The 24,875-nt window shown below is 42.8% G+C and overlaps 3 protein-coding genes across 9 annotated transcripts; 1 reads left to right on the top strand and 2 right to left on the bottom strand.

Annotated features, from left to right (window-relative positions):
• Window positions 1-1,121: 1,121 nt before the first annotated feature.
• prima1 (proline rich membrane anchor 1) lies at window positions 1,122-13,109 on the bottom strand. 5 transcript variants are annotated; one of them, XM_049740551.2, is made up of 5 exons: window positions 12,556-13,109; window positions 11,147-11,288; window positions 9,000-9,132; window positions 3,254-3,330; window positions 1,122-3,186 (listed from the first exon to the last, which is right to left on the bottom strand). In XM_049740551.2, the coding sequence occupies exons 1-5, from the start codon at window positions 12,688-12,690 to the stop codon at window positions 3,092-3,094; spliced, it is 582 nt and encodes a 193-aa protein (XP_049596508.1). In that variant the 5' UTR covers window positions 12,691-13,109; the 3' UTR covers window positions 1,122-3,091. The 5 variants fall into 5 exon arrangements, 2 of the variants coding, with proteins under 2 accessions (XP_049596508.1, XP_049596509.1); XM_049740552.2 differs by having other exon boundaries at window positions 2,839-3,145; window positions 12,556-12,987; XR_007485812.1 differs by lacking the exons at window positions 9,000-9,132; window positions 11,147-11,288; window positions 12,556-13,109 and adding an exon at window positions 3,983-4,142 and having other exon boundaries at window positions 3,082-3,145.
• Window positions 13,110-17,232: 4,123 nt separating this feature from the next.
• On the top strand, window positions 17,233-19,091 carry LOC125980859 (protein FAM181A). Of its 2 annotated transcripts, none has more exons than XM_049740462.2 (2): window positions 17,233-17,379; window positions 17,968-19,091. In XM_049740462.2, exon 2 carries the CDS (start codon window positions 18,047-18,049, stop codon window positions 18,776-18,778), a length of 732 nt encoding a protein of 243 aa, XP_049596419.1. In that variant the 5' UTR covers window positions 17,233-17,379; window positions 17,968-18,046; the 3' UTR covers window positions 18,779-19,091. The 2 variants fall into 2 exon arrangements, with proteins under 2 accessions (XP_049596419.1, XP_049596418.1); XM_049740461.2 differs by having other exon boundaries at window positions 17,235-17,379; window positions 17,971-19,091.
• An 89-nt stretch (window positions 19,092-19,180) lies between these two features.
• LOC125980856 (ankyrin repeat and SOCS box protein 2) lies at window positions 19,181-24,419 on the bottom strand. Of its 2 annotated transcripts, XM_049740458.2 has the most exons (9): window positions 24,260-24,419; window positions 23,717-23,875; window positions 21,785-21,954; window positions 21,552-21,707; window positions 21,237-21,482; window positions 20,994-21,165; window positions 20,348-20,918; window positions 19,521-19,674; window positions 19,181-19,430 (listed from the first exon to the last, which is right to left on the bottom strand). In XM_049740458.2, the coding sequence occupies exons 2-9, from the start codon at window positions 23,842-23,844 to the stop codon at window positions 19,300-19,302; spliced, it is 1,728 nt and encodes a 575-aa protein (XP_049596415.1). In that variant the 5' UTR covers window positions 23,845-23,875; window positions 24,260-24,419; the 3' UTR covers window positions 19,181-19,299. The 2 variants fall into 2 exon arrangements, with proteins under 2 accessions (XP_049596415.1, XP_049596413.1); XM_049740456.2 differs by lacking the exons at window positions 23,717-23,875; window positions 24,260-24,419 and adding an exon at window positions 22,416-22,802.
• Between the last annotated feature and the right edge of the window lie 456 nt (window positions 24,420-24,875).

Genomic DNA, 24,875 nt, shown 5'->3' with positions numbered 1-24,875 from the left:
GAGACTGCTTTGTGTGTGTGTGTGTGGGAGTGCACAGGTCTAATCAAGTCAGGGTTGCATCTGTCACTTGCACTGGCGAGATCATTTTTTCTCAAAGCCTCTACAGGTATGCAGCACACCCTGACCCACCTGCCTGACGACCTCCTGGAGCACAGTGTGGCAATCAACTGACCAAAGCTCTCTTCAAAGATTGCCAAGGTCAGAACACACTTAGTGGTGGGAAATAAATTATAAATACATTACATTTATAAACAAGTTAACAAAACATCCCATTGTGTACTGTGGATGATCTTAAAGCTTGTTGAGAACGTGGCAATCTCTGCTGCCCCCGCCCAGTGCTGTCACTTTGTTTTTATTACAGCAAAAGGCACGCAGGCCGGGCCGGACAATGCATGAAGGTTTAAATTGCTCACAGTGTCCATTGGCGTTAGCGTCAAGCGGCACATCCACAGCCAGTAGTCAACGATGCTTCATTCACATTAGAATTCATTGAGTCTTCAGTGTTCCTCGGAATCATTATACGGGACATGTATGCAGCCACAACGTTAAGCACACCTACCTGATGAGACCTCAAAGTGGTGTCAGCTTTATAAAGAATGCTCTTTTTTTTTTTTACATTATCAGAGAGCAGTAAAATGTTAATAATATAAATTGTTATTGTTCATTGTGGAATTGAACTGGAGTGGTCAAATTTGAAGTTTAACCAAAAACGTTTACTTCAGAGTCAAACAACAGTACAGTTCTTTTATATGAAATCTTTAAATGGTGTCTCAGGTCATCTACTAAAACACTACTTTATTATTTAGCTCCATTTCAAATGTTGACTTGATTGCTGCCTCGGCGTTGACGTTCTCATTAATACAGCATGTGACCTGCCCATTTAGTCGTTTGTGACATAGCAGGCTGGAAAAGGTCTGCTGATGGCAGTTCATTAAAGATGCAGCGTGTGAGACAGACTTAGCACATGCCCTCCCCCACCCCTTCGCCCCACCACAGGGGAGCAGCCCAGCTCCAGACCTGCACCACACGGAGCAGACCAGGCACAGGCTAAATATAACGCTTCTTTTTAAAACCGCCCCACTGTGCAACAGCATCCTTTAAACATAATCAAAAGTACTCTGTTGTTCTGTACACTTTTATTTACAAAACTCAGCAAGGATATCAACGTATGCACATCGATCTGTCTGTTTGTTGTAATGCATAAAGTGTGTGTGTGTCCATTTGTGTGTGTTTGGAATATCGATTGCCATATATACATTAATGGCTTGTTCCATCAACATGACAACATTAACGAGTCTAAATGGTAGCACGTTGTTTTCCTTTGACGTATGTAGTATAAACATGTTCCTGTGCATGAATTAACAGTCCAGAAGGCAAATATTTAAATAGCGATATTTACATTCATGCATCCGTCACGTCTCTCACACAGTTTAGGTTGAGGACTGCTTGTTGACTCCTACCTGCGCATGTCTAAATGCAAGCTTTTTGTTTTTAACAGATTTAGCCGATAACTAAACTTGATAGCATTTTGCACACACGCATACATTAAATTAAGATGAAAAACTAAAAAGTGCAAAGCAGCATTGAGTCATGCCCCAGTCCAGCTCAGTTGTGTTCTTCCAGAAGAGATGTCGAGGATGCTTGTGACAGAACACGCACGCAAACACACACGGGCGCAACCTGATCTCTGACTATTGGCCGAGCGTCCTGTCGCTCATCGGTCACAAGGTCAGCCCCTCGGTTTCTATGGTGATGGAGGATGAGTCCTCGGTGACATACATAGAAAGATGAAGACTATCGGTGACATACATAGATGAAGACTATCAAATCCACACACACAACACTTCTGCTACAGTGGAACCTCTAAAATCAAATGTTCTTAAATCAATTTGGAAATTTGAGTTTGCATTTTTTGTTTTTTCTGTTATTCATTTGCATGGTCAAAACAAATGTGATGATAACCATAGAGTGCAAAATGGAACTTATTGCAGCATGTGGACAAGGGTGGTAATACAGAACGATCACAGGACTCGAGAATGTTTACAAGCTGAGGGAAGTGTCGAAATTAAACTAATTTGCTTTCTAAAGAAGATCAACATAAGATGAGATCATCTATTGATCTCCAGAGGGGAAATTTAAGTTTTGGCACAATATGCTACTGGAAACATTGCCTGTGCAGATTGTTATGGCAACAATTTGACTGGAACATTTGAATTTTTAATCATTTCCTCTGAGAGATGCATTAAAAACAGTTCAGAGGTCCACTTGTGTTCCGGAATGGATTGCATTGGACCTTAGAGGCTCCACTGTCCTTGTAAAGAAGAACGTGTACTGAGTTGACCTTTCCAAAATCAAAAGCGGACTAGCGTGCGATGCAGTATAGAGAAAGAACTTGCATTCACCGAAGCACACCGTGACGTTGATAGAAACACAAAGTCGTCAAACACAGAGACGAACAAGCAACGCCGTTTTCTGCATCGGTGTCTCCACGACACTGGCAACGGCATTCAGTGGCCAAATTAAATTGTGTATAAATAAAAAAAAAAAAGAAACTGCTGAGACTGTACAATATCCCTTTTGGTAGAAAAATAAATAGAGAAAATAAATAGATGAATAAGTATATTACACCGAGTCTTGAGAACGTGTCGATGGTGTCTCCTCTTTTTCGCTCTTTTCAAAATATGGATTTCTTTAAATTGCATAGTCATGAATGCACATCTCCGAGCCAGGAGTGACAGTCAGCTCATGCCCCTGCATGGCATCTGCCTCCAAAAAAATGCAAAACCAACAAAGTAGGATATATTATTTAAAAAAAAAAAAAAAAGAAAAAAAGTTGCATTCTCCATCAAAAGTGCATGCACGTTATTTATTGTGTGTGATGGCACCGCGGGGCCGCTCTATTGTCTGCGCTTGGATCGCACGCGTGAGGTCTGGATGTGAGGCAGACTGGCCGACAGAATGGCAGCCTGTCAGCAACACTTGCTCTTACTAAGAGCAAGTGCTCAGCCTGCTGGGATGCTTTTCAACGACACACATCGGGTGGGGTGGGGGGACTTTCATCCTCGCTTGCCTTCATGGCATTTCCTTCAGCTCACTGGTGTCCGGGGTCCAAGCAGAAGAGGAGGGGTTTCCTGCAACTTGGATTCTGGGTGAGAAGGGGGTGGGGGGTCAATGAGGACAAGGGGGCTGAAAGATGACCTGTCACTTCCTGCTCCGAGGTGGAGTCAAGTCTATACCACAGTGTTGTTTGTACCCATGGCCTTCTTGGTGCGGATGCTCATGGCGTATTCCCCGCGACTTGTCCCGTTCTCTTCCTTACGCAGCGGTTTCCTGACAAAAAACAAGGACATGATACAAGACAATTTAATCTCCAAAGGCCCCAAAAGTTCTGCAATTAAAAAAAGAATAAAAATCCATTTGTTCATCCATTTTCTATTTCATTTGTCCTCATAATTATCCTCTGACACCATTTTGAACTTCTAGTATGGTTAAGAAAACAGCACTTTTGAGGAAGATCAACTAATCAGACATTTTTGGGTGGAAAAAAAATCCAAAATCAGCTAAAGCTGATCCTAATCATTTGAATGAGGTACATTGGAGGAGTGAAACATAAAATATGCAGGATGGTGGCCCTCGAGGACCAGAATTTGACACCTATGGACTACATGAAGGTCCTTCAACATACTTGCTTGGCCCAGAGCTACATTGCATCAAAGTCTAATATAAAAAGTATTCATTTTGTGATGTTTTTGTAAAGCAGTTAGGGTAAAAGCTGTTGCAAAAGCACAATAGAAATAAAAATATAGCATATGTTGTATTGTCTGAGCATAAAAACTACAATTAGGTCAATTTTTCACAGAACGAGTGAGAAAAGGTTCTCATCATGTCAGGAAAGAGTGGAGCCAGGGCGACCAAAGGCAGCTGGAACATTGAAGGGAAAAGTGAGTTGGAAGGAAGATAGGTAGGCAACGAAGACACAGACCGGATAGAGACTCAAGGCCAGCAAACAGAAGTCCGCTCAGACACAGAACAGAATCTGACCGTGAGCCTCCATACAAGACCTGGGGGGAAACAGGACAGGAACACAAGGTGCAGACACAGACGGGTGACAACAATAGCCACCCGCAGGTAGAACCACACGGGCAGGGCTTAAATACACAAGGTAACAAGAGGAAGAAGGTGACAGACATTACGGTAACGAAGGGGTGTGGCTGAGGGAAGTTGGTCTCTGGCACGGCACGTGACACATCAACAATCACCAAATCGGTAAATTCACAAAAGCCGATCGGTGAATCTGAAGGGCTTCAATGTAATTTATTTCATTTTATTAGCAAATCAAGGCATCAATGGCGGTCAACATTCCATGTAGGCTAAAGGCCACGCCATAAAAAAAAAGGCCCTTTTGACTTATTCAAGTCGCTTATTTAATTTCCCCAGTCTCGTCGATGCCTTCTAATAAGGGCCTGTGTTCAAAGGTCACGTTTGCGGCAAGGGAAAGATGCATTGCGACGCAGGCAATTACCTCCTGTGACTGCTCGATGCAATCTCTCCCCTAAGTAATGACTACGCGTGCGGCTGTCCAAACAAACTGGGAATAACATCCATCCATACGTGAAAGTACCTCCTGGTGCAAAACTAAAAGACGGGACCAATTGAAGGCTCGGCTAGCATCATTCAATGAAGCTCCTTTTATGTGCTTCTGTGCTTATTATATTTGTCCAGTGTACTGTGCCTTGCTGGCTTATGTAACTCAAGAGACACATGTGAATACAGTTAGTACAGTCATTGTCCCGCTTGGCGGCGTACAGTGTCCTCTCCAGCCTTGAGCCACATCTTGTCTTTCTAAAGGTCGATCCAACTTTGACCCCTCCTTCTCAAATCAGTGTAGTAGCGGTCTCTTAATTTTTTTTAGACAACATAATTTAGGGAAGAAAACCCCATTTTGGTTTTCGCCTGCCATGTTGTCCTCTATGGTTAGTTTAATTCCGCATTTAGCGTGTTGGTTTTCCAAGAGTTTTTTTTCGACACCCCCTCACTCTGTTTGAAGGCTCTCCCGCTGTCGAGATGATTCGTCAGACCTCGTTTTCACTTTGCCCCCGTTTTGGAATGTGAATTTGTCACACCTGTTAAACCATTATGTCACTTGGCGCTGTCTGGGCTGTCACCACCTCCGCCACTCATGCACGAAACGACTTCTCAGGATTCCCGCTCGGCTGTGTCGTCCAAGAGAGTACTTTCGTTGCTTGCAAAAACTCTATCGCTATGACGATTATGATGTATTATATGCCATGATGTATTATTTATGTATCGGTTGTGCAGTTTGTGGATTTTTGAGATCTGCAACAAAAAATATGTTCATATGGCAATATTTTAGAAATATTGTATTTGTGTGAACTCAGATTTTATGAAAATGGCTGACACGGCTTTACTCTGTAATGTGCATTACCGGCAACTCAAGGTGTGTTACTTTTTTTTAAGAGCCCGCAAAGAGGATTTAAAGATTTGTTCATAAATGAACACCTGCATAAAATAAATATGAACAAATGTAGAAGATTTTCAGCCCTCATATGCGCATTTACTATTCAAGTTTGAGGTTTTTAGTGGAGCTTTTGGCTAATGGCTCGGTTGTAAAGAAAGAATGAGTAATGACGTATGCTTCCTTGGGAACAGATGCTTCTCGCCGTGTCCCCGCAGGACCCTGGAAAGCCGAAGACATATAATAGTCCAGCCCAGATGGGAAAGCACATTCTGTTTGTGTGGGTGATGAGTGGAGCATGGGACTGCAGCCATGGGAGCGGTATACTGATGGTTTTCTCAAAGGGACCAAACAGGCACTTGGGGGATTCTCATAGTTTGAAAACAAAGTCATTAGTGGCCATATTATATCTCACAACTTTAGATTTTAATCCATCAATTAATTTGAATGTCATTTCAGTGATTCAATTTAAAAAGTGACACTCATATAATATAATGATTTACGACACACATAGTGAAACACTTACATTGTAATATCGATTTAATTTAATTTAATTTAATTTAATTTAATTTAATTTAATTTAATTTAATTTAATTTAATTTAATTTAATTTAATTTAGATAGTTATATCTTGCAGCTAATAAACCCCAAAATTGACCATCTGACTGAACAAAAATAATGCACAAGAAAATAGAATAAATTGAAGTCATTGCAACGTTTGCCTTATCACATCGGGGGTCTCCAGAGCGAGTCATCTGCTTGTCAACATTTTTACACCAGATGACACCGACCCAGTTTTTTTTTTTCTAAAATTGGAACCAGCAGTAGGCCGCTGGCTGGCATTCCTCAAGTACTGATTTTTAGTACTGACAACAAATGTACTTTTTTATCATTCTTGAATTTATTGAGCTGCAACTGTTGCACGGCGCATTCCGACAATATAACAACATTGACCATGTTGCTTGAGGTCAGTGGACACTACAGATGAGGCTCCGTTGGACCCGCACCAAGGTTTTCAATAATGGATGCCGAGCTGTTGACACGTGCCAGGTGGCAACACAACACTTCACATGTTAGATGAATATTTGATAGGAAAGCTGTGCAATCACAGCACACAGTCCCGTTTGAAGTTTGGGCTATGGGTCGTAGTGAAATCAGGACATGTGATACGTGCTGTTTACAATTACCATCTGGAAATCATAGTAAGGATGGTTCCCAACTCTACAGAGTCCTCTGTAGGTATCTGTCATGAATTATTAGTTTTCAAAATGAGAGGCTAAATGATGAAATATGACATCTAGCTTAACATTTAACAAGTTTCTTGGATGTACTGCATTGCCCTTGAATCGGTCGGGAGCAGCTGCGGAGTAATATCCGCTTTTAGACAAGCCTCCCGGAGCGCTAAGTGATTAGGAAAAGCATCTCGCTCCATTAGCACGTCGGGCTGAGCTTTGTTTATTTTGGCTTTCTGGGTTGGCAGACAGCCGGGAGGGAGAGCAGCTTCATGTCTTTTGCTTGGGATGCCACGGCAACACTGAGAGGCAGCATGTGTCTGATCTTCCTCTTTATGCTTGCACACACCAGCCTCCCTGCTGTTGCTACTGCTGCTGCTGTGCACTCTCAATTGAATAGAATAGTGCGGAAGTGTTTTTTCGTCGTCTCCCCCCCCCACCCCCCTCCCGCCAGGCCCTTTGCTTGTGACAGATGAGTGGCAGACAAAGATGATAAAAAATAAGAAAAGGCCAGAAGGGCTGTGGCCTGCAGAACCGACTCTGCACCTCCTCGGCTATCTGAGGTGCTCTGGCGCTGGCCCTCGTCAAGATGATTTTATTTGGGACAGCCTGAAGCACCGAGGGCATGGAAGAACTATATATAAACTGGATATGGCTTGTTCTTCTCTTATTGGTATTGACTAGCATTGTTTTGAGGATGCATAAAAAAAAAGTAATTGGAGCCTCAAAGTCTCAAAGTGGAATTAATTGATGCTGCTGTCTGTAATCTTTGTCAGACAATTAACCTGTTGTGTGGCGTGTGTTAAGCGTGATTTTGCCTAAAAATGGTCGTGGCCTACAATTGTAAATGTTAATTAATGTTCATCATTATCTGAGATTGCAAATCCTTGTGCTCATCATCAAATTGGGCCCAGCATAGATTCTGCGGTAACCACAAGGTGGGTAACAGAGAAGCGAACAGTTAGCTTTTTCTCTTCCTACTACTACGACAACTACTACTACTACCATATTTTCCGGACTATAAGGCGCACCGGACTATAAGGCGCACCTTCAATGAATGGCCCATTTTAAAACTTTGTCCTTATATAAGGCGCACCGGACTATAAGGACACTTATTTTGGGAGAGGACACTTTTAGTTATTGATGGATTGTTGTGTGTTTTTGATGTGTCGGTCATCTCGAGTATGTCACACACTATAGGTGCTAACTTTTCTAATTGTGTGTGGGAGGGGTCTTTTAAATTTTTTAAATATAGCTTAATATTTGCAATTACGTGTTCGTCCTTGCCGTAGAACCGATTATCGTTCCTTTTTCATCAGCATCATTTATTCTCCCTTGACTTTTAAATGATTAGGGCAGCTGTGACAAATGCTCAAGGAAGCCCATTTATCCTTAGATTGCTTGTCGCTGACAAATGAATGCGTAATGAGCTCTGACTGGACCTGGTTTTAAGTGGCATGGCACTGAAGTCTGCATGCAGTCTGGAGCCCACAGGGCTTCAGGACACAACCCGCTTGCATGTATAAAAGATGTGGCTTGCAAGTGAATGACTGCGCAAATTAATTCATAAATAATGACTTGGGTTTGGGGATGGAGCCTGAATTGCAACAACACTTTTCTGCCATTGCTGCATTAAAAAAAATAAAATAAAATGGGAGCCTCTTGGCTACTAGGGTTGTGGGGGTGACTGGAGAATTGCCATAATGAATTCGTGAGCCAACTACCCATTACTTCCGCTGCCTGACTTTGCCTATTTGTTGTTTAGCGAAAGGAGAAATGGAGTTCTGCTGAGGGAGGCTCAATAAATATAACGTACAACAAAGCAGATATATCACGGACAAATAAAACCAGTCTGTGATTTAGCATACACATCTGGAGTTACACTCACACGGGTGTGTAAATATGTCAAGATGTTTATGGATGGTTGCTCACATGCATGCAATGGTAATTGCTGTGCGTATGTGTGTTTATTAAATGTCGGCCGACATTAACGTGTAATCCAGAGTGCGTGTGTGCGTCCAGCCGCCACTGTGAGATTCACTTATGCAAATAAAAAGCAAAAGCGTGTATTGCAAAGTCAGGCAGTCTGTTTGCAAATCATTACTCTTCCTCTGGGACATTCACAACCGATTCTGTGATTTAACCTTTGAACCCAGTGTGTCCCCATAGAGTTCTGATAGGGTCAATATTGCTTCAATCCTCACATGACATGACACAAATAGCTCATGTTTGCCTTGGTTGTTATTATCCAACGTTTGCATGACAGCGGTTTAAAGAAAAGTGACCACCGACCTTTTGATGGCCTTGTAGCAAATGATGATGGCGGAGAGAAGGAAGAGCGCCGAGGCACAGCCCACTGTTCCCAGCACGACAAAGTCCATGTCTGACCACCAGGGTCTCACCAAGGGCACCAAGGGTTCTGGCACTGGAGAGAAGAAAAAGCCCAGAAGACACTTGACTCAACTCTGAAGATCCTGGTTTGAGTGTTTAAGACTCAATGATATCCACAGACACAATACTATAAATCATTTAGGTTCCCTTACACAAGCACTCTTACACTACACATTAGTTGTGCGGGAACACTCACTTGTACGCATCAGCAATTTTGAGCATGTAATGCATCTATCTAGTCGCTCCAAATTGAAACACTCCCTTCAGTCAGTGTTACAATACAGCATTTTGTCACCCCCCATTGGTTCCCGTTTAAGGAAAGGCTCCGCTAAACTCGTTCCTTTGAAGAATTTTTTTGGGAGACTGTATTTTCCCCCATGCATATTCATCGCCTTCACATTAGTGCAAAACTTCAGGCCTGAGATGAAAGAATAGAATGATAATTAGGATTAAAGTTAGACTCCATCACATGAATTATTCATGAGGTTTCCACCCTTTTTTAAACAGTCTTGTAAAGGAGTTAAAACACACTAAATGGGCCCACTTGCATTTTTTCACAACATGGAACAGAGTGTGTAAAGGCTTTAAAGCACAGGTGTCAAACTCAAGGCCCGGGGGCCACATACGGCCCGCCACATCATTTTACGTGGCCCGCGAAGACAAATTGTGCATCAAATTCGTGTGTCATTACTAGAATTGCAAATTGTCTTTACTTTTAATCTTTTTTTTTTTTAATATTTGACCAGTTTTTACTTGTCTCATTTGAAAATGAGTTGTCAGTTTGTTTTGTAGCTTTTACTGTATATAATATGAGGTGCTCATACATTTATTTGGGTTGACAGTCATAATGGCCGTCCGAAAGAAGCTATGACGAAAACGAAAAAGGTTTTTAGTCTTGTTGACTGCCATAGTCAGTTCCAAAAACTGAACATTCAGTCAGCTGCTCCTGGCGGCGTTTTGAGCGGTGACCTTGACTACAATCACAAATTCTATGACTCCTCATTCAAGGGGAGTCCACTGGTGTGTCAGGAGGGAAAACACACACAAAAAAAAAAATCATTGGAGCAGATTGATGAAAACCTTTCCAGTGCTGTCTGCTGATGATGAAGTACTCATCCGCCCTCATGTAAAGGGCTCAGGGTGAGTGATTCTAAAGAGTCGCACTAACAGCTCACAATGGCTGCATCATCAGCAACGCCTGTCGCCCATATTTCAGCGCGCTGTTCATTAGCAGGGCTTGAGACTATGTACAAATCATATCCACTTTCAGAAATGTTATGGACTATCAGTGGATTTCAGACACAAAAACTGCTGCAACAGGCAACACACTTATCGCCTCCAGCTCAACTTCAAAACAAAAAATGTGTTGCTTCATTAGCCTCTTCTCTTGATCGAATTATCGCTAATTTAATTAAGTCATCTGTGTTTTAATCAGGCTGGAGGGGGGTCCTCTGGGGCAACCCTCGCAATGAGCCAGCGAGCTTGGCGGCCCAGCAAGATTTGAATCTCACAGGCAGCTGGGTACTCCCCAAAGTCAAGCCCAGCATAAATTAGCTCTGCTGTCAACATCCTGCTGGCTCCATCACATGCACGGCCGTACACGTGCAAAAACTCCAGAGGACGGATGGTGCATTTCTGCACGAAAGGAGGCGGGTCGCATGGAACCATGGCAGAGAGCCAGAGATGGCAAAAGTACTCATACACTTAAGGGTTTTCCTTTTTTTTTTTTTTTTTTAATCAAGTGCTAGCTAGCTTTTATGTTATCAAAGCAACTTGTTCCTTTAGCTTTGCTGAAATGGTTTTGATAATGTTCCCTGCTATTGTCCCTGTTGTAGGTCACCATGACTTCACTCAATCGGGAACTCAACCAAGGTTGATTTTTTTTTTTTTATATTGTGTCATCATCTGTGAAGTTTGAAAAAAAAGCCTATTTAGCCAGTGTAAGAAGTCGAAAGTACAGACATCTGTGTTCAGATTTCACTAGAATAACAAAGTCAGTTTGTGCCTGTCCCCGGTGGAAAGAGAAGCACAGATGTTGGAGTTCTTACCTGTGGCGCCCAGTAGTCGCGGGGGAGGCGGGGGAGGCGGTGGCGGGGGAAGTGGAGGGTATCTTCGACAGTGGCACGCCAGCTGGCACTGTTGGCTAACTTTCTCTGCCACGGTCTGTGAGCATGACCTCTGGAGTTCTCCCTTAGAACCAGGAAGACATGGGGGAACAAAAGAAAATGCTGAAGCGCTGTCGTCGCAACACACACACACACACGTGCTCGTACTCAGCATTCTCTCCCGCTGCTGTTGTGACTGGCGGAATAGTAGCACATCTCCAGCTGTAAGAAGCCACCCACCCACCAACAGAGTGGGCAGCAGGCCGCCCCGAGGAGTGCGAGTGGGTGGACTTGCAAACTCAAGCAGATCGCATTACACGTGAACCCTGCTAACAGTGCGTGCATGCGTGTGAGCAACAGCTCACCGTGTATCTGTAGGCAGCAGCGTGGGGGCACAGGTTACACTACTCAGCACTTGCATATGCCTACTGCACACAACTGAGATTGACGAATAGTGTCGGGGAAAAACACTCCATGTTCCCACTGGTGATATTTGTGTGCCATGAGCTGCGTCATCACCAACCTGACATGCAGAAACTACCTTCTCCGGCCACAACATTAGGTATACCTGCACGATGTATTTGAGCCTGTGAATGTGCTCCTAATTTTTTTGGGCTGCTTCATTTAGCGACGTGGCAAAGCCTTTATAAAGTTTTTGGGACGTTATCAATTTAGTATGTTTATTTGTGTGGAGAAGAAGTACTAAGAGGTGTTCTTAAAATTCTGGCAACCCGATTTAGCGATTCTAGAGGCAATGCAAGAGCTGCAGCCTTTGCAAATATAATAATGTTCATTTTTTTATACAAATTCAACAATGTGCCTATTTTTTGTGGTGTTGTTATTGCAGTGTGCACCGTTCTGGAATGAATGATATGTTCTTAATATTTTGACAACCTGATTTTAGCTGAGAGGCAATTTGTACTGTTATCATTTCAAAAAATTAAACAGAGCAAATATTGCTCTACATCCTACTAAGAGGTGTTCTTAATAATCTGGTTACATAATTTCCTTTACGATAGGTAGTCAGTCGTTGCAAACACAATAAATTGAGCAACATTCATTGTTGTGGCATCCTAAGTGGTGAAGTACTATCACACTGAGAACCCTCTCTTAGTGTTGAGTGGGTCATGTGACAAAAAATAGAAACACAAACACCTTGCGTACGATTAAATAGTGAAACACTTGAAGTCAATCATCATGCAAGTAAATAACTATGACATTAGAATAAATACCATGCAAAGTAAGCACGTATTTGTGAGCATTGTGATGAGACCGAATGGCTAAATAAGTATCCTCTGTGTAGTGTGTAAAAAAAAAAAAAAAAAGATGAATAACAAAGTGTTGCATGTTACCTGACATGAGAGTAACAGCAGCGAAAGAAGGCAGTGAGCGAAGAGGAGAGGCCAACAACTTATAGTGAATGGCATGAGATCTTGGAGCGACATTCCAATTGGCGCTCTTCTCGGCGATCCGGACGGATGCGGCATCCACACAGCACGGGCGTCAAGTGTTCGGGACACCACCTTCCTCCTCCTCCAGCGGGTGGGATCCTAGTCCAAATCGGCGGCGACGCAATAGTACCAGTGTCGATAGCGTAGGACGGGGCGAGCCGGTGGCATGACGAGCGGCGAAGCACCCAAATAGATCCACATCTCTAAAGTTGCTCTCTCAAGCGCGCTCTAAATTCTGGTTTGTGTTGTTGTTGTTTCGCTTTTGGGGGTTCTGTGCGATGCCTTACATGATCCCTTCCTCGGCTGCCAGCAGGAGTGCAAGTGGGCCACTCAAGCCGTGGAAGTTGAAGGCGAGGAGAGAGAGAGAGAGAGAGAGAGAGAGAGAGAGAGAGAGAGAGAGAGAGAGAGAGAGAGAGAGAGAGACGGTGCTGCAGGATTCCTCTGAACTTATCTGTAGTGCGTGCAGGGTGAGTCCGGAGGGCAGAACCGAGGGTTCGACTGATGCTGCCTCCTCCTCCTCCTCCTCCTCCTCCTCCTCCTCCTCCTCTTCCTCAGTTGGCCAAAATACAAGGTTTGGCCACTTGGGAGCATCAGTCATCCTAGTGCGCGTGCGTGTGTGTCTGTGCGTGCGCGTGTGTGTGTGGGTGCATGTACCCTTTGCCAAAAGTCTCCAACCAATCAACAATATAGCCTGTGCACAATGTGCGGAGTTCATAAGGATGACGAAAGTCAATTAAAGTCAAGTGGAGAGAGCAAAAGCGAGAGAGAGATAAATGGAGAGAGGGAGAAAGAGAGGGAGAAAGGCCTACTGACTCGATGCCTTGTGCTGCGTGAGCCTGCTTAGAACACTCCAATGTCCCAAAGCATGCTGGGATAAACAGCACTGATGTAACCTGGCATTCAGCTGCAAGACATGTATGAGATATTCATAAGATATTTATTTTTTTAAAACACACACGCACATGCACGCACACACACACACGCACACAAACAAGCACACGCGACTTATTTTAGACTTCTGAAGTCAACGCAGATAACGGCCGCTATTTTCATAGACAGTGCACGTGTGGTTGTGCATTAAAAACTAGCGCATCTTCATTTTCATGCCAGTGCAAGCCTCATTTCACTTGTTTGGGGATTTTTGCAAAGTGCGCTGCCATGCATGGTCTTCCGTTCCTCTTACCTACCTTTGGTACACATGAAAATTTGGCGGCTGAAAGTAGACCAAACTTTAGATCTGCTGGAAGCAGGTCTAATTTGTGGCGTAGGTGGTGTAACTTGATTTTAGAGAATTTGATCGAGGTGCAGGCAGACAGATTCATGAGCGGTGTGGTGAATGTCATCATATTTTCATTCATAAATATCACAACAGCCTATGACATCAGCTGCTCACTAGAAATAAACACAAAATAATTCGATGCATATCTAATTCCAGTACGATTTTTTCACATCAATTGTCTTGAAAATAAAGACTTATTCATGTATTTTCTAATTATCAGGGCAACGTTTCCCAGGACTTTTTCAGTCATCAGCTTGTTGCGTAACAATGCCGGCCAGTGGGGTTCCCAAGACAGTTATGAAATGATGCCACAGCCATTTAGTGTACGCGGCATTCGCAGTACAAATCAAACCTCGGTGTTCATTGTAGTGCTGCCAGCGACACAAGAGCTGATGGAAGGACGTCTGATCATCGCAGTGTGTCCTTATTGGAACACAGCTCAGCAATTCACACTTCTGGGACACATAGGTGACTTACATTTCATGAGCAAAAAAAAGTTTGGTATTGACATCTTTCCTCTTTTTTCAGGTTAATCTTAAAATATCTTTCATCTGACCTGCCAAAAAATGGAAATGGCTTAAAGGAAATTGAGGTTAGATTATTCTCTGCTTGTGTCACTTTTAATAAAGCCAGTTGATAATTGAGAAAGCAAAGTACAGGACAGCACTTTGAGGACGACTAACTGTGGTTTCAATAAATGCATTTTTGTAATATTACATTTCGTTTTTTAGGCCCAACGTGACACAAACAATCTGCCTTATAACAAATTAGCATCCAACTCTGGAGTGTTTCTTGCAGCCCAGTGTCTAAATATAATTTTTTGCTCATTTGCTGTCCTGCTGTACATGAAACTGAGCAAAACAAAATTTGAGCTTTGTTTTATTTTGTTTTTTAATGAATTTATGAAGGACAGAATTGGATCGGGCAAAGCGTCGACCCAGCGGTTCCGCTCGTCCATTCTCTCCTCCAGTCTGTCCCATTATTGATTATCTGACAAGACGAAAAGCACTCCATCCTCCCTGGTTTCTTCCTCCTTCTAATCTAACAAGCAGCCTCAGCATCTACCGTACATCACTGCCCCTTTTTTTTTCAAGTCACATAAGGAAACGTTCTTATTGAATTGCTTTTTACTATGCGTCGTTGCCAAGTCTTTCCACACCAGTGCCAAGAAGATCATTTGGTGATCACTGTACAGTCCAACAAAAGACAAATTCCTGATGCACTAGTTAGTTTATGTCTCGGTGTTACGGGTGAGGGTGGAAGTGGGGTGCCATCTTGTGGCGAAATGTGCACATGACATGCCTAAAATGCAACAATAAATTACTCCAATGCAAATGCTCAAATGTATTTTAATTTTCTTAAATTGCGCATCTTAAAATTTTATCGTTGATTGTAGGGAATTTGATTGACATTTTCTAGTAATGTGTCCATTATTGCAACCTTTCCAGTCTATCTCTGATGCGTGCGTCTATTTTAATGCAATGTCACAGAGCGATAAAAGTCTTATAAAAGCTTTTTCTCTTATCAAAGTTATGACCTAACTTCCATTAGGAAGCTCATAAATTGAATGCCTATGCCAACTTTTCTTTTTTTATCTGAGTTGCTTCTTTTGCAACAAAACACTTGATTTACTCCCAGGGGATCAATGAAGTGCTATTTTTAAGCAATGACGGTCCAGCAACTAAGAAAGGTAGCTGACGTCAATGGATGCTGCAAGATAAAAGATAATGCTGAGGCTGCTTTAATGTCCAAGCTCAAACTTTTTGAATTTGGACAATCTAATTTGAATCTACATTGTATGATACTATTAATGAATTTGTGTGGCAATTGCAATTATAACCAATTTTTGAAGCGATTTGGTTTTAGGTTCATTATGTACTGCAAGATGAATGAAGGCTAGGTTAATAGTTCAAGTAAAATATTTTGCTTTTTTGTTATGTAGCCACTGGATTATAGATTTAAGGTTGCACAAAAGTTACAGTCTTCAACAATAAAGGTCACATCCACTATCCATAAAGGTCACTTCCACTATCCCACTATCCAGTGCGTCCAGTGTCTTTAAGATTTAGTTTAAAAGTTAAAGCCACTTGAACTCACACAAAATTTATAGATACCACTCATCTCATTCTTTTGCACTTCAAAGTCTTAGGAGTGTGCGGACGGACCCATTGGGTGGAAGTCTTGGGGGAGCTCCCATTGTTAATTGATCCTTTTCAGCTAAACACAGAACTGAAGGCACGGAGAAGAAAAAGAAGACCAGTGTAGGACAATGGGGTCCCATTGCTTCACTCACACAAAGCACCATGCACTGGCTGAAAAGGTACAGACCAGTCGGAGTGCCTGTATTGACCTGGTTGGACTCTCCTCACACTTGCCTAAAAGTGATAATCAATCACGCTGTCAGCAGATAAAAGACATAAGTATTGGGACACTTACAGTACTCTCGAATATTTTTTTACTACGCAATAGCAGCTCCGCACATCAAGAGGCATGTCCCAAGACTTTTGCAACTCGGCTGTGTGAAATTCAGACAGTCCACTCAAACGCAAGGTGTCCCACACAAAAGCTCTGTCCTCGCTCCTCCACATCAATGAGGGGATGAAGGCCAATTAGCATTTCACAAGTGGGCCTTTCCTCCTCCTCCATCGCAACCTTCCCCGCAGAGAAGTCCTCCGCTCCTCCTGTCCTGCATGGGCCCTTGTTGTGGCCGTTGGCAGGGTGACAGTGCTCGAGTGTGCAAGCTTGTGCTATTGTCCACCGGCCAGGGGGAGCCATGGAGACCCCCAATAATATGACACAGGAAAATGTTTGCTGATGGCAATTCTATGGGCTTTGTCCCACTCTTTCTCCTTCATGACGACTCGATTTAAGTCTCTAAATGTTTGACTACAAATGCAGGAGTGCTATCCAGGCTCCCTTTGCCTTTGTCCCGCCGGGTTTGAATGAGTAATTCAGCCTTTGTGCCGCTCGATTGAGGGGGCAAACAGAAAGACAAGATTCTTGAGCGCTCAAGCCCCTTTCCATGGTTATGCACTCTTTAGATCGCCCCCTCCTCCTCCACCTCCGCTTCCCGCCGCAATTTGGAAATGCAAACGCAACTTTATTTACATCTATACATATTAGGCGCAATCAGTGAGGTCAAGTGATGTATTTATTTTTTAATGTAATCGAAAAACAACAAAAAGGTAAACAATGTTGTTGGTAAAGTGTTGAATTTTTTTTTTTTTTTAACCTTAACATCTCCATGACAACAATGTGCGATGGAGAAGAATTGGATAGCAAGGCGCTCGCAGGCTGATTGTGGTCCATTGTGAGGGGCCTGAGGTCGCTGATTGGTTCAAGGGAAGCACCGTAACTACAAGCAGTTTATATTCATTCAGCTTGGTCAAGTACCCCCCAAATACAGGCTGGAGGCTGCAGGACAGAGCCGCATCCACACAGCAGAGGTGAGTATTTATGCTATTATTTCATAATGAAATTAAATTGTGAAGCTGTGGTATTTTTTTTGTGGACGATAGTCAAGCAGTGTATATGAGCATGACTGACAGTTCTGAGGCTCAGGCCTTTGATTGGATTTGTGGGTTTTCTTTATGTTCTCCGGCTATGCCTCACATTCTAAAATAATACATCTTCAAATCACTGAAGACTAAAATTTAGGGGTGTTGACTCATTTTTGTCACTGATGTTTTTCCCATTATATACAAAGAACAAATGGATACTTTTGAAATCAAAAGTGAATGAAATTGTTCGATTGTTTATTATTATTTTTTAATTGTATTGTTTAATTGAAAAAAAAACCTTTAGAAATAATGTTCTCAATATATAGTTATAATAATGGGCATTTTTGGTATAAAATTTGGCACGAAACATGAAGTAGATGCACATGCTTCAGCAAGGCAGGCCACATAAAATGATGTGGTGGGCCAAATCTGGCCCACGGGCCTCGTGTTTGACATTTGTATGTGCTTCAAATTGTCCTTAGTTGAGAATGCACCCTTTAATTGTGTTTTTATGTGTCTCTTATCATCTTCAAGCAGCTTCTTCAAGATGGACTACCATTTTTGACATGGAGTGATTCAACAACAATTAAAAACTACAAAAGCATTGGATGAAATGGCAAATGCAGACAGCGAGGTGAGAACATTGCTGAATTTTGTCAACCTGGCTTCCAGCGACATCAAGGCGGCCTTGGATAAGTCGGCCCCGTGCAGACGCTCGGTGGACCACAGGAAGTACCTGCAGAAACAGCTCAAACGCTTCTCTCAGAAATACTCTCGAGTGCCGAGATGTCACCCGCTCAGGTCCGCTCAGTGCGCCAAGCCGATTGCGGGTCTGCAGGAGCCAGAAAAGGGCAACGGCGGTGGCTGCGTGCAAACAAGTTCAGACAAAGTGGCGGGATCCGTGGAGCAGGTGCCCATGAGGAAACGTCAGCTTCCGGCCTCTTTCTGGGAGGAACCCAAGCTGAGCAAGAGGGAGCACTCCCACTCAGGACTGAGAAAAAGTCACGCAGCCTTGATGGAGATGCGAGAACACAGGAAGGGAGGTCAAGATGAGGACGCCAAGGTCACGCTCTCCAGAGAAGCGCTGAAATTGGAGCGGAATTCTCAATACGACTTGAGCGTGTGCGCCTGCTGCCCTTTCCAGTTCCACCACCAGCAGCAGCAACAGATTCTCCACGGCCACATGGTGGTGCCCCATCCAGCTCTAGGACTGTGGTGCAAGACCGAGCCGGAGCGAGTAGAACAGCCGCGTGGGCAGACGATTCATACTCATGTGGTGGTCAAGCCGATACCCACCAAGCCCACCATTAGATCCCCTATCTTCAGCGTGTTTGGCTTCATTTGAAATGTAAACAAGACTAATTATGTTCATCTCAGCAATCAATAATGAGACTCTTCCTCAAGCACTTAATGGAATACTTGGGTCTATTTTGGTTTTCTCCTTAGAGGACTAAAATGCACTTCTTTCTCTGATGCCAGACAGTAAGTTGACAGGTTTCTATTCTTAGGATTTTTATAGACCTGGCTTTAAAAAAAATATACTCAAGGTCTCTTTCATCGTGAGAATAAATATAAATGTGAGTAGAATTGATTTTCTTAGTCACAGTAATGTTTGATACAGCCGCTTTCATTTCTTAAATAAACGATTCCCACAAGAAGTCCCGTGGGCTTAAGTGAATTTTTATCCTTCGCCGAGGGTTCCTGTGAAATTTAAATAATAAAAAAAAAAGACATAAAGGAGAGAAAGTCACATCACAGAGTTTATAAATAGACATATTATACAGACGAGATATATTAGGTTTAAAAAAAGACAGACAAATCGAAATGTACTTAATGGCTGAGATGCCAGATGTCATCTTAACATCATCAGTCCATCACAGTGAGGTATGTGATCAGTCTTCCTGGTAGAGGTAAACTCGAGAGGGATTGCAGTCTGTGTGGGCCCACTCGGCTTCGAATACTCAGTCTGCAAAGCTGACGCAATGGACGAGGTGACACTATGGAAAGAAAATAATTATTAATATCCATCCACTCTAATTTGATGTGTGTGTGTGTGTGTGCATGTGGGTGTATGTGTGTTGCCTCACGTGACTTCCTCTTGACAGCGACCCATTCGTGGCGGCTCTCTAAGAGTTGAGTGAGTTTGCTGCACAGCTGAACATGAGCGACATGCTCCAGCAGCAAGTCTATGATGGGTCCGGCCCATTGGCTCATTGTTGGTGTTGAAATCCATTGACAGAACTAAAAGAGAGGAAAAATAAAAGGAGAAGTTAAATAAAGTAAATATAGTGGTGGGAAGTAACCAAGTAAGCTTGCTTTATGACTGTACTTGAGTAGATTTAAAAAAACTTTTTAGGCAGTTTTTGACACAACATGAAAAATATATAGGCAAGTTTTACAATGCTAATTCAGCAGTTTTTTTTGGTTGTCAGTTTACAACAATAGTAAAATGTTTCGGTTAGACTGTCTAACTGAAAAAAAAATAGCATCAAAACCTGACCCAATTCTAGTTTGACCAGGGAAAAAGTAGACGACAGAACAGGAAAACAACAGTAGACACCAACAAGGAGGAACATAGGGGCAGGGTTTAAATACACAAGGTAACAAGAGGAAGCAGGTGAAAGATATGATGGGAATGAAGGGGTGTGTCTGAGGGAAGTGTGCTCTGGCACGGGCGTGACAACTCTCCAGTGTTGGCTGAAAGACTCACCAATTAGGCCAAAGTGAGAAAAAAGTGCTTTGCTGCCACCTTGCAGCATCCATAGGCAATCACAAATATTTTTAGCTGGGGGTGTCAATTGTTCATTGGGTGGGTGGGGTTCATTCTACTTCTACTCATTATACTGCAGAGTGTAAGAACCTTTGTCACCTTTGACCTAAGATGTCTCACAAATATTGTTCTTCATTGTGGTACCTGTGTTGCTTCATGTGCTGGTGCATTGCAGTTGAAGGGAAATACAGTGCCAAGACTTCTCATGTGGGATTGTTCTGGATGAGGACCTCTGCCGTATGAGCAGGAGAAGCAGGAAAGGGCATCACAGCCGTTGTCCAGAAGACACTTGAGTAGAGGCAGATTATCCATACAGAGCGCAACAACTGCAGGGAACGTGGTAGCCCAAGATGGGATTTTGGCGTTGATGTCAGCTCCTTTCTGCAGGAGCAGGGACACGGTCCTCATGCTGCCCTTCTGCACGGCTAACAGCAGAGGACTAACCGGGTCCAGGCCAGTGGCAGCGCCGGCGTTAAGGAGGACCTCGGTTGTCTCAACGCTGCCGTTGGCGACGGCGAAGCAGAGGGCCGTCGCGCGTCCGTCGACGTAGCGTGCTGAGCGAGCGGGGGCTAGCCGGGCGTTTACGTCCACGCCTGCTTTAAGGAGCACAGCTGCCACTTGCGGCCTGTTGTGCTCAGCTGCCAGGTGCAGAGGGCCGATGGCACTGTGCCGAAGCCGAGTGCGACTAGTCACAGGGACAAGCAGGGACACCACCCTAAATACAAAGGCACAAGGTCATATGAGTCATAGACAGTTTTTTTTTCCACATGCAATCGATAAATAAACTCACTCTCGGTGTCCATGTTGAACTGCAACATGCAGAGGGAGTAATCCTGAGTTAGCCATTTTATTTGCATCTGCATTTTTGGACAACAACACTGCCACAATTTCTTTGTGGCCATTTTTACTTGCTTCATGCAACGCTGTGACACCATCACAAGTCTGCATGTTTACATCAGCGCCTAACATGGAAAAAAGTTACAATTTTGTAATATCAATTAATAATCATTAATACGTACACATATGTGATTACCTTTTCCGATGAGGTAATTCAGTGCTTCCAAGCGTCCCGTTTGAGCTGCTACAATGAGTGGCGTGATGCTGTATGTGTTGGAGGGGTTAGCAGTAGCCCCAGCTCCAATGAGAATGTCACATGTTGCTATGTTGTTCCTTGATACGGCCTCGTGGAGGGCTGTCCATCCCTGAGCGCATCGCTGATTCACGGAGGCCCCAAAGGAGAGGATGAGCCTCACCATGTCCACATTGTCCAACCTGCAGGCTGCACAATATTTGGCAAGTGAGTATATAATTGTCATTGCTTGTTTGGTAAATAATGGAGCTACTCTACCTATGTACAAAGGGGTTTCTTTGTTCTTGTTGCTGATGTCAGGATCAGCTCCAGCCTCCAGCAGACACGTCACACACGACAAATGTTCACCAGAGACGGCAAGCAGCAAGCCTGTCTGTTCCTGCAGGGTGCGTTTGTCTGCAGAACTTGGATGTGCTGGAGCAGGAAGCAGCACATAAACCAGTTGAGGGACTCATTTGTGAACATTTGAATATATTTGCACAAGGTGATACCTTTCAGTAAGGTCTTCAAGCATTCAAGCTGTCCATTGAAGGCTGCATGATGCAAAGGGATCCAGCCTTCTTTGTTCTCCCTTATCAGACTGTGAGGAGAAGATGCTGCCTCTTTCTTAACAGCCTCTACATCCCCCACTTGGATTGCCAGGACCACTGGGTTAACATCCCTTGAAGGTAAATGAATATATATATTTATATATATATATTTTACATGACTTTCACTTTTTTTTATTGATGTATTGTTTACATGTTTGAGACAAATAAAATTCATGCATTCATTCATTCATTTATTTATATATACGTATATCATATACAAGGCAACTTAGAATTTTGAAACTTGAAAGATCAACCTGGCTGTAGATAGAAATAATATAAGATACAGTTATATTTTATAATATATACTGCAATGGCACTTTTGATCTTTATTTCTACAGATTTCTTTCACATTTTTAGGTTTTTATAAACTCATAATAAAAAGAATAACAATAATATGGCAGAGGTAATAACTATAAACAATGAATATTTGGTTAATTTGGAGTACTGTATATTAAAATGGTCCGTCATAATATCTTATCCGCACAATGGAAGCCATGCATAGATACGCACACGCGTTGAACAAGAGACTCACTCCGCGTGTGACGTCACGTTCATTCCCCTGCTGTCTCCTTGCAGTCTCGACGTTACCTCATAATCATCATCAGGATTATTACCGATAGATGATTTAGTTCGGCTGTGACGAAACTGCGCTAGATATTGGTAATAGCTGAATTTGGTCATCATGGCTTGACGCTGGGTGGTGACAGCTGAGTTGTCACACACGCAGCCGGACGGACGAGCGAGCTCGGCGGTGGGCAGGCAGAAAGGCGCGGAGGCAGGCGTGGTTGTGGTGGTGGGGGGGGATCAACTGTGGTCGCTCAGATTATTTTAGGCTCTTATTGTGAGGCAGGCTTCATCCTTATATGTCAGGACACTCACGCGTCCTCTGATAACATGAAGCCTGAACACAACACAGACTTGTCTGCCTCGCCAGTCATTTGCCTTCATTATTTGCATGCTTCCTTTACTATTTAAACACCCTGATTATAAAGATAAGACATTCATAACCATATATTCAATACATCACTGATGTGTTTTTCAAGAAAATAAATTATCTCATGATTTAACTTATTATTATTGTGAGTGCAGTGGTACTTGTATGTAAATATAAATATACAGTGATCCCTCGCTACTTCGCGTTTCGTTTATCGCGGCTTCACGACATCGCGGATTTTATTTCCAAATTAAAAAAAACATATAAAGGTCAAAATAAAACTTCTAAATTGCAGAAACATGTGTCTAACCTTTAGGACAATGTAGTATTGCTCCAAATGTTCGTTTACATTCCTTTAGAAGTCCGTTTTCGCGTGTTAGCACGATCGCAAATTAGCATCTTTCTGCTAACTCGTTAGCCTGCCCACTTCCTGGATTTCATTTATCGCGGGTGGTTTTTGGAACCAATTATCCGCGAAAAAAGAGGGATTACTGTGCTACAGTTTTTCAAGTAAACCGCAACTGAAGTCTTAACTTCATTTGTGTTGGTTCCCGCACAGAAAAAAATATCAGCCTGGTCAGGGCTATAGAAAGCATGCTTGCTCCTTGAATGACCTTTTTATTCACCTGTTATCTTGTGTTTGCATTTTTACAGCTATCCCATGTGACCCTGCATAGCTTCTAGGTGGCAAAAGTGCAAAATGTATATGGTGCAAGTGTTTACTTTATGGTTGTACAAGAATACAAAGACGTTTAATCCTACAGGCATTTGATATTTGCACAAACTGTGGCCATCTTGGGGCAACACACGACAACTAGTATGCAGTTGTACTCAAAATCGCACAAAAAACGAAATCCAAATGGCTTCATGAGTGTGTTGGTCTCTCATGCATTGCTCACCTGTGTACAGTGTCTCCTGATGTAGGGAAAAGGTCAACAGCCAGCCCGTTTTTGCCTTCCAGGTCCAGTCTCTGATATAGAGACCCACATCTGTTGACTGCAATCATCCCAGAAGTCCAGTCCCCCATCCACAGTGTGTCCTGACGGTTTGCCTACAAACTGGTGATGCAAGATGAGAAGAGCAAAAAAAAATGTGTGAAGCGTTAATAAAACAACAGGTCCATTTATGGAGTTTGTGCACACTCTTTTAAAATCAGACTACATTTTTATGAAAGCTCTGCAATGTGCCGTGGTTGACATCAGAGAGCAGCTCAGGCGAAGAGGACAGATACCTTTTAAGGACATGTTGAACTGAGTTTGCTCACATTTGCTGCTCCACAGGGAAAGCTGATGTGAGGTTATGTCCTGGTCAACTTAATTGCAACACTAAATGTTGTAGCAGGAGGTTGACATTTGACATTAAAACACATTTACTAAACATGTTTGTATCGCTACAAAAATGCATGTATGACAAAATGTATTACACACAAAATTTCAGCTTACCTCAGTGCCAGCGATCACTCAGAGTAGCTTCTACTTTCACGAGCAGGAGACAATATTAAAAAGTTCCTGTGATGAATCAGCGCTCGTCATGCACATTTGAGTTTCACAATTATGTCTGCAAAAGCATTTGTGAAATATGTTTCCTGCGACAAAACTGGAAGTGACATAAACAAGAACTTCAAGCGTGTCTATTTGCAGCTAGAGGAACTTGACCAGACTCACCACATTAATTGCTCAACCAGGATGAACTTTACTTGTTGACATGGTTGTGTCACTTCTTTTGACCACAAATATATTTGTGTTTTCAAAAGCACAATTATCTTCAGTATGTGACTAATGCAGAATTGATAAATAATGGCAAACATAAAACACATAAACAATATTTTTATCAATAGTGCTATAGTATAACAAAGATTTGCCAAAAGTAAATTAATGGTTTTTTATTTCTTTCATACAAGCTTGCAAGAATATTAAAATCATCATTAATATGATAAAAGGTCAGCAAATTGGTGCGATTTTTCTTCGAGCCCATCATCTCCGTTGAGGTCTTTCTTCTTGGGAGCCAAGATTTAAAGCAGAGTGTGAGCTCGTCTTGTTCTCCTTCGATCTTACGGAA

The sequence above is a fragment of the Syngnathus scovelli genome, chromosome 14 (genome assembly GCF_024217435.2).
Source record: "Syngnathus scovelli strain Florida chromosome 14, RoL_Ssco_1.2, whole genome shotgun sequence".
NCBI lineage: Eukaryota > Metazoa > Chordata > Actinopteri > Syngnathiformes > Syngnathidae > Syngnathus > Syngnathus scovelli.
This window is presented reverse-complemented; position numbering and strand designations above follow the sequence as displayed.

Coding starts and splice junctions, on each gene's coding strand:
- LOC125980859 (XM_049740462.2), top strand. CDS start 18,047: ATGGCAAATGCAGACAGCGAGGTGAGAACATTGCTGAATTTTGTCAAC.
- LOC125980856 (XM_049740456.2), bottom strand. CDS start 22,567: ATGATGACCAAATTCAGCTATTACCAATATCTAGCGCAGTTTCGTCAC. Junction 21,166..21,236: donor GAATTACCTCATCGGAAAAG/GTAATCACATAT, acceptor TTTCCATGTTAG/GCGCTGATGTAAACATGCAG. Junction 19,675..20,347: donor CAGCACATGAAGCAACACAG/GTACCACAATGA, acceptor CCTCTCTTTTAG/TTCTGTCAATGGATTTCAAC.
- prima1 (XM_049740551.2), bottom strand. CDS start 12,690: ATGCCGCATCCGTCCGGATCGCCGAGAAGAGCGCCAATTGGAATGTCG. Junction 3,331..8,999: donor TGCTACAAGGCCATCAAAAG/GTCGGTGGTCAC, acceptor GTTTTTTGTCAG/GAAACCGCTGCGTAAGGAAG. Junction 3,187..3,253: donor CCGCACCAAGAAGGCCATGG/GTACAAACAACA, acceptor GTCATCTTTCAG/CCCCCTTGTCCTCATTGACC.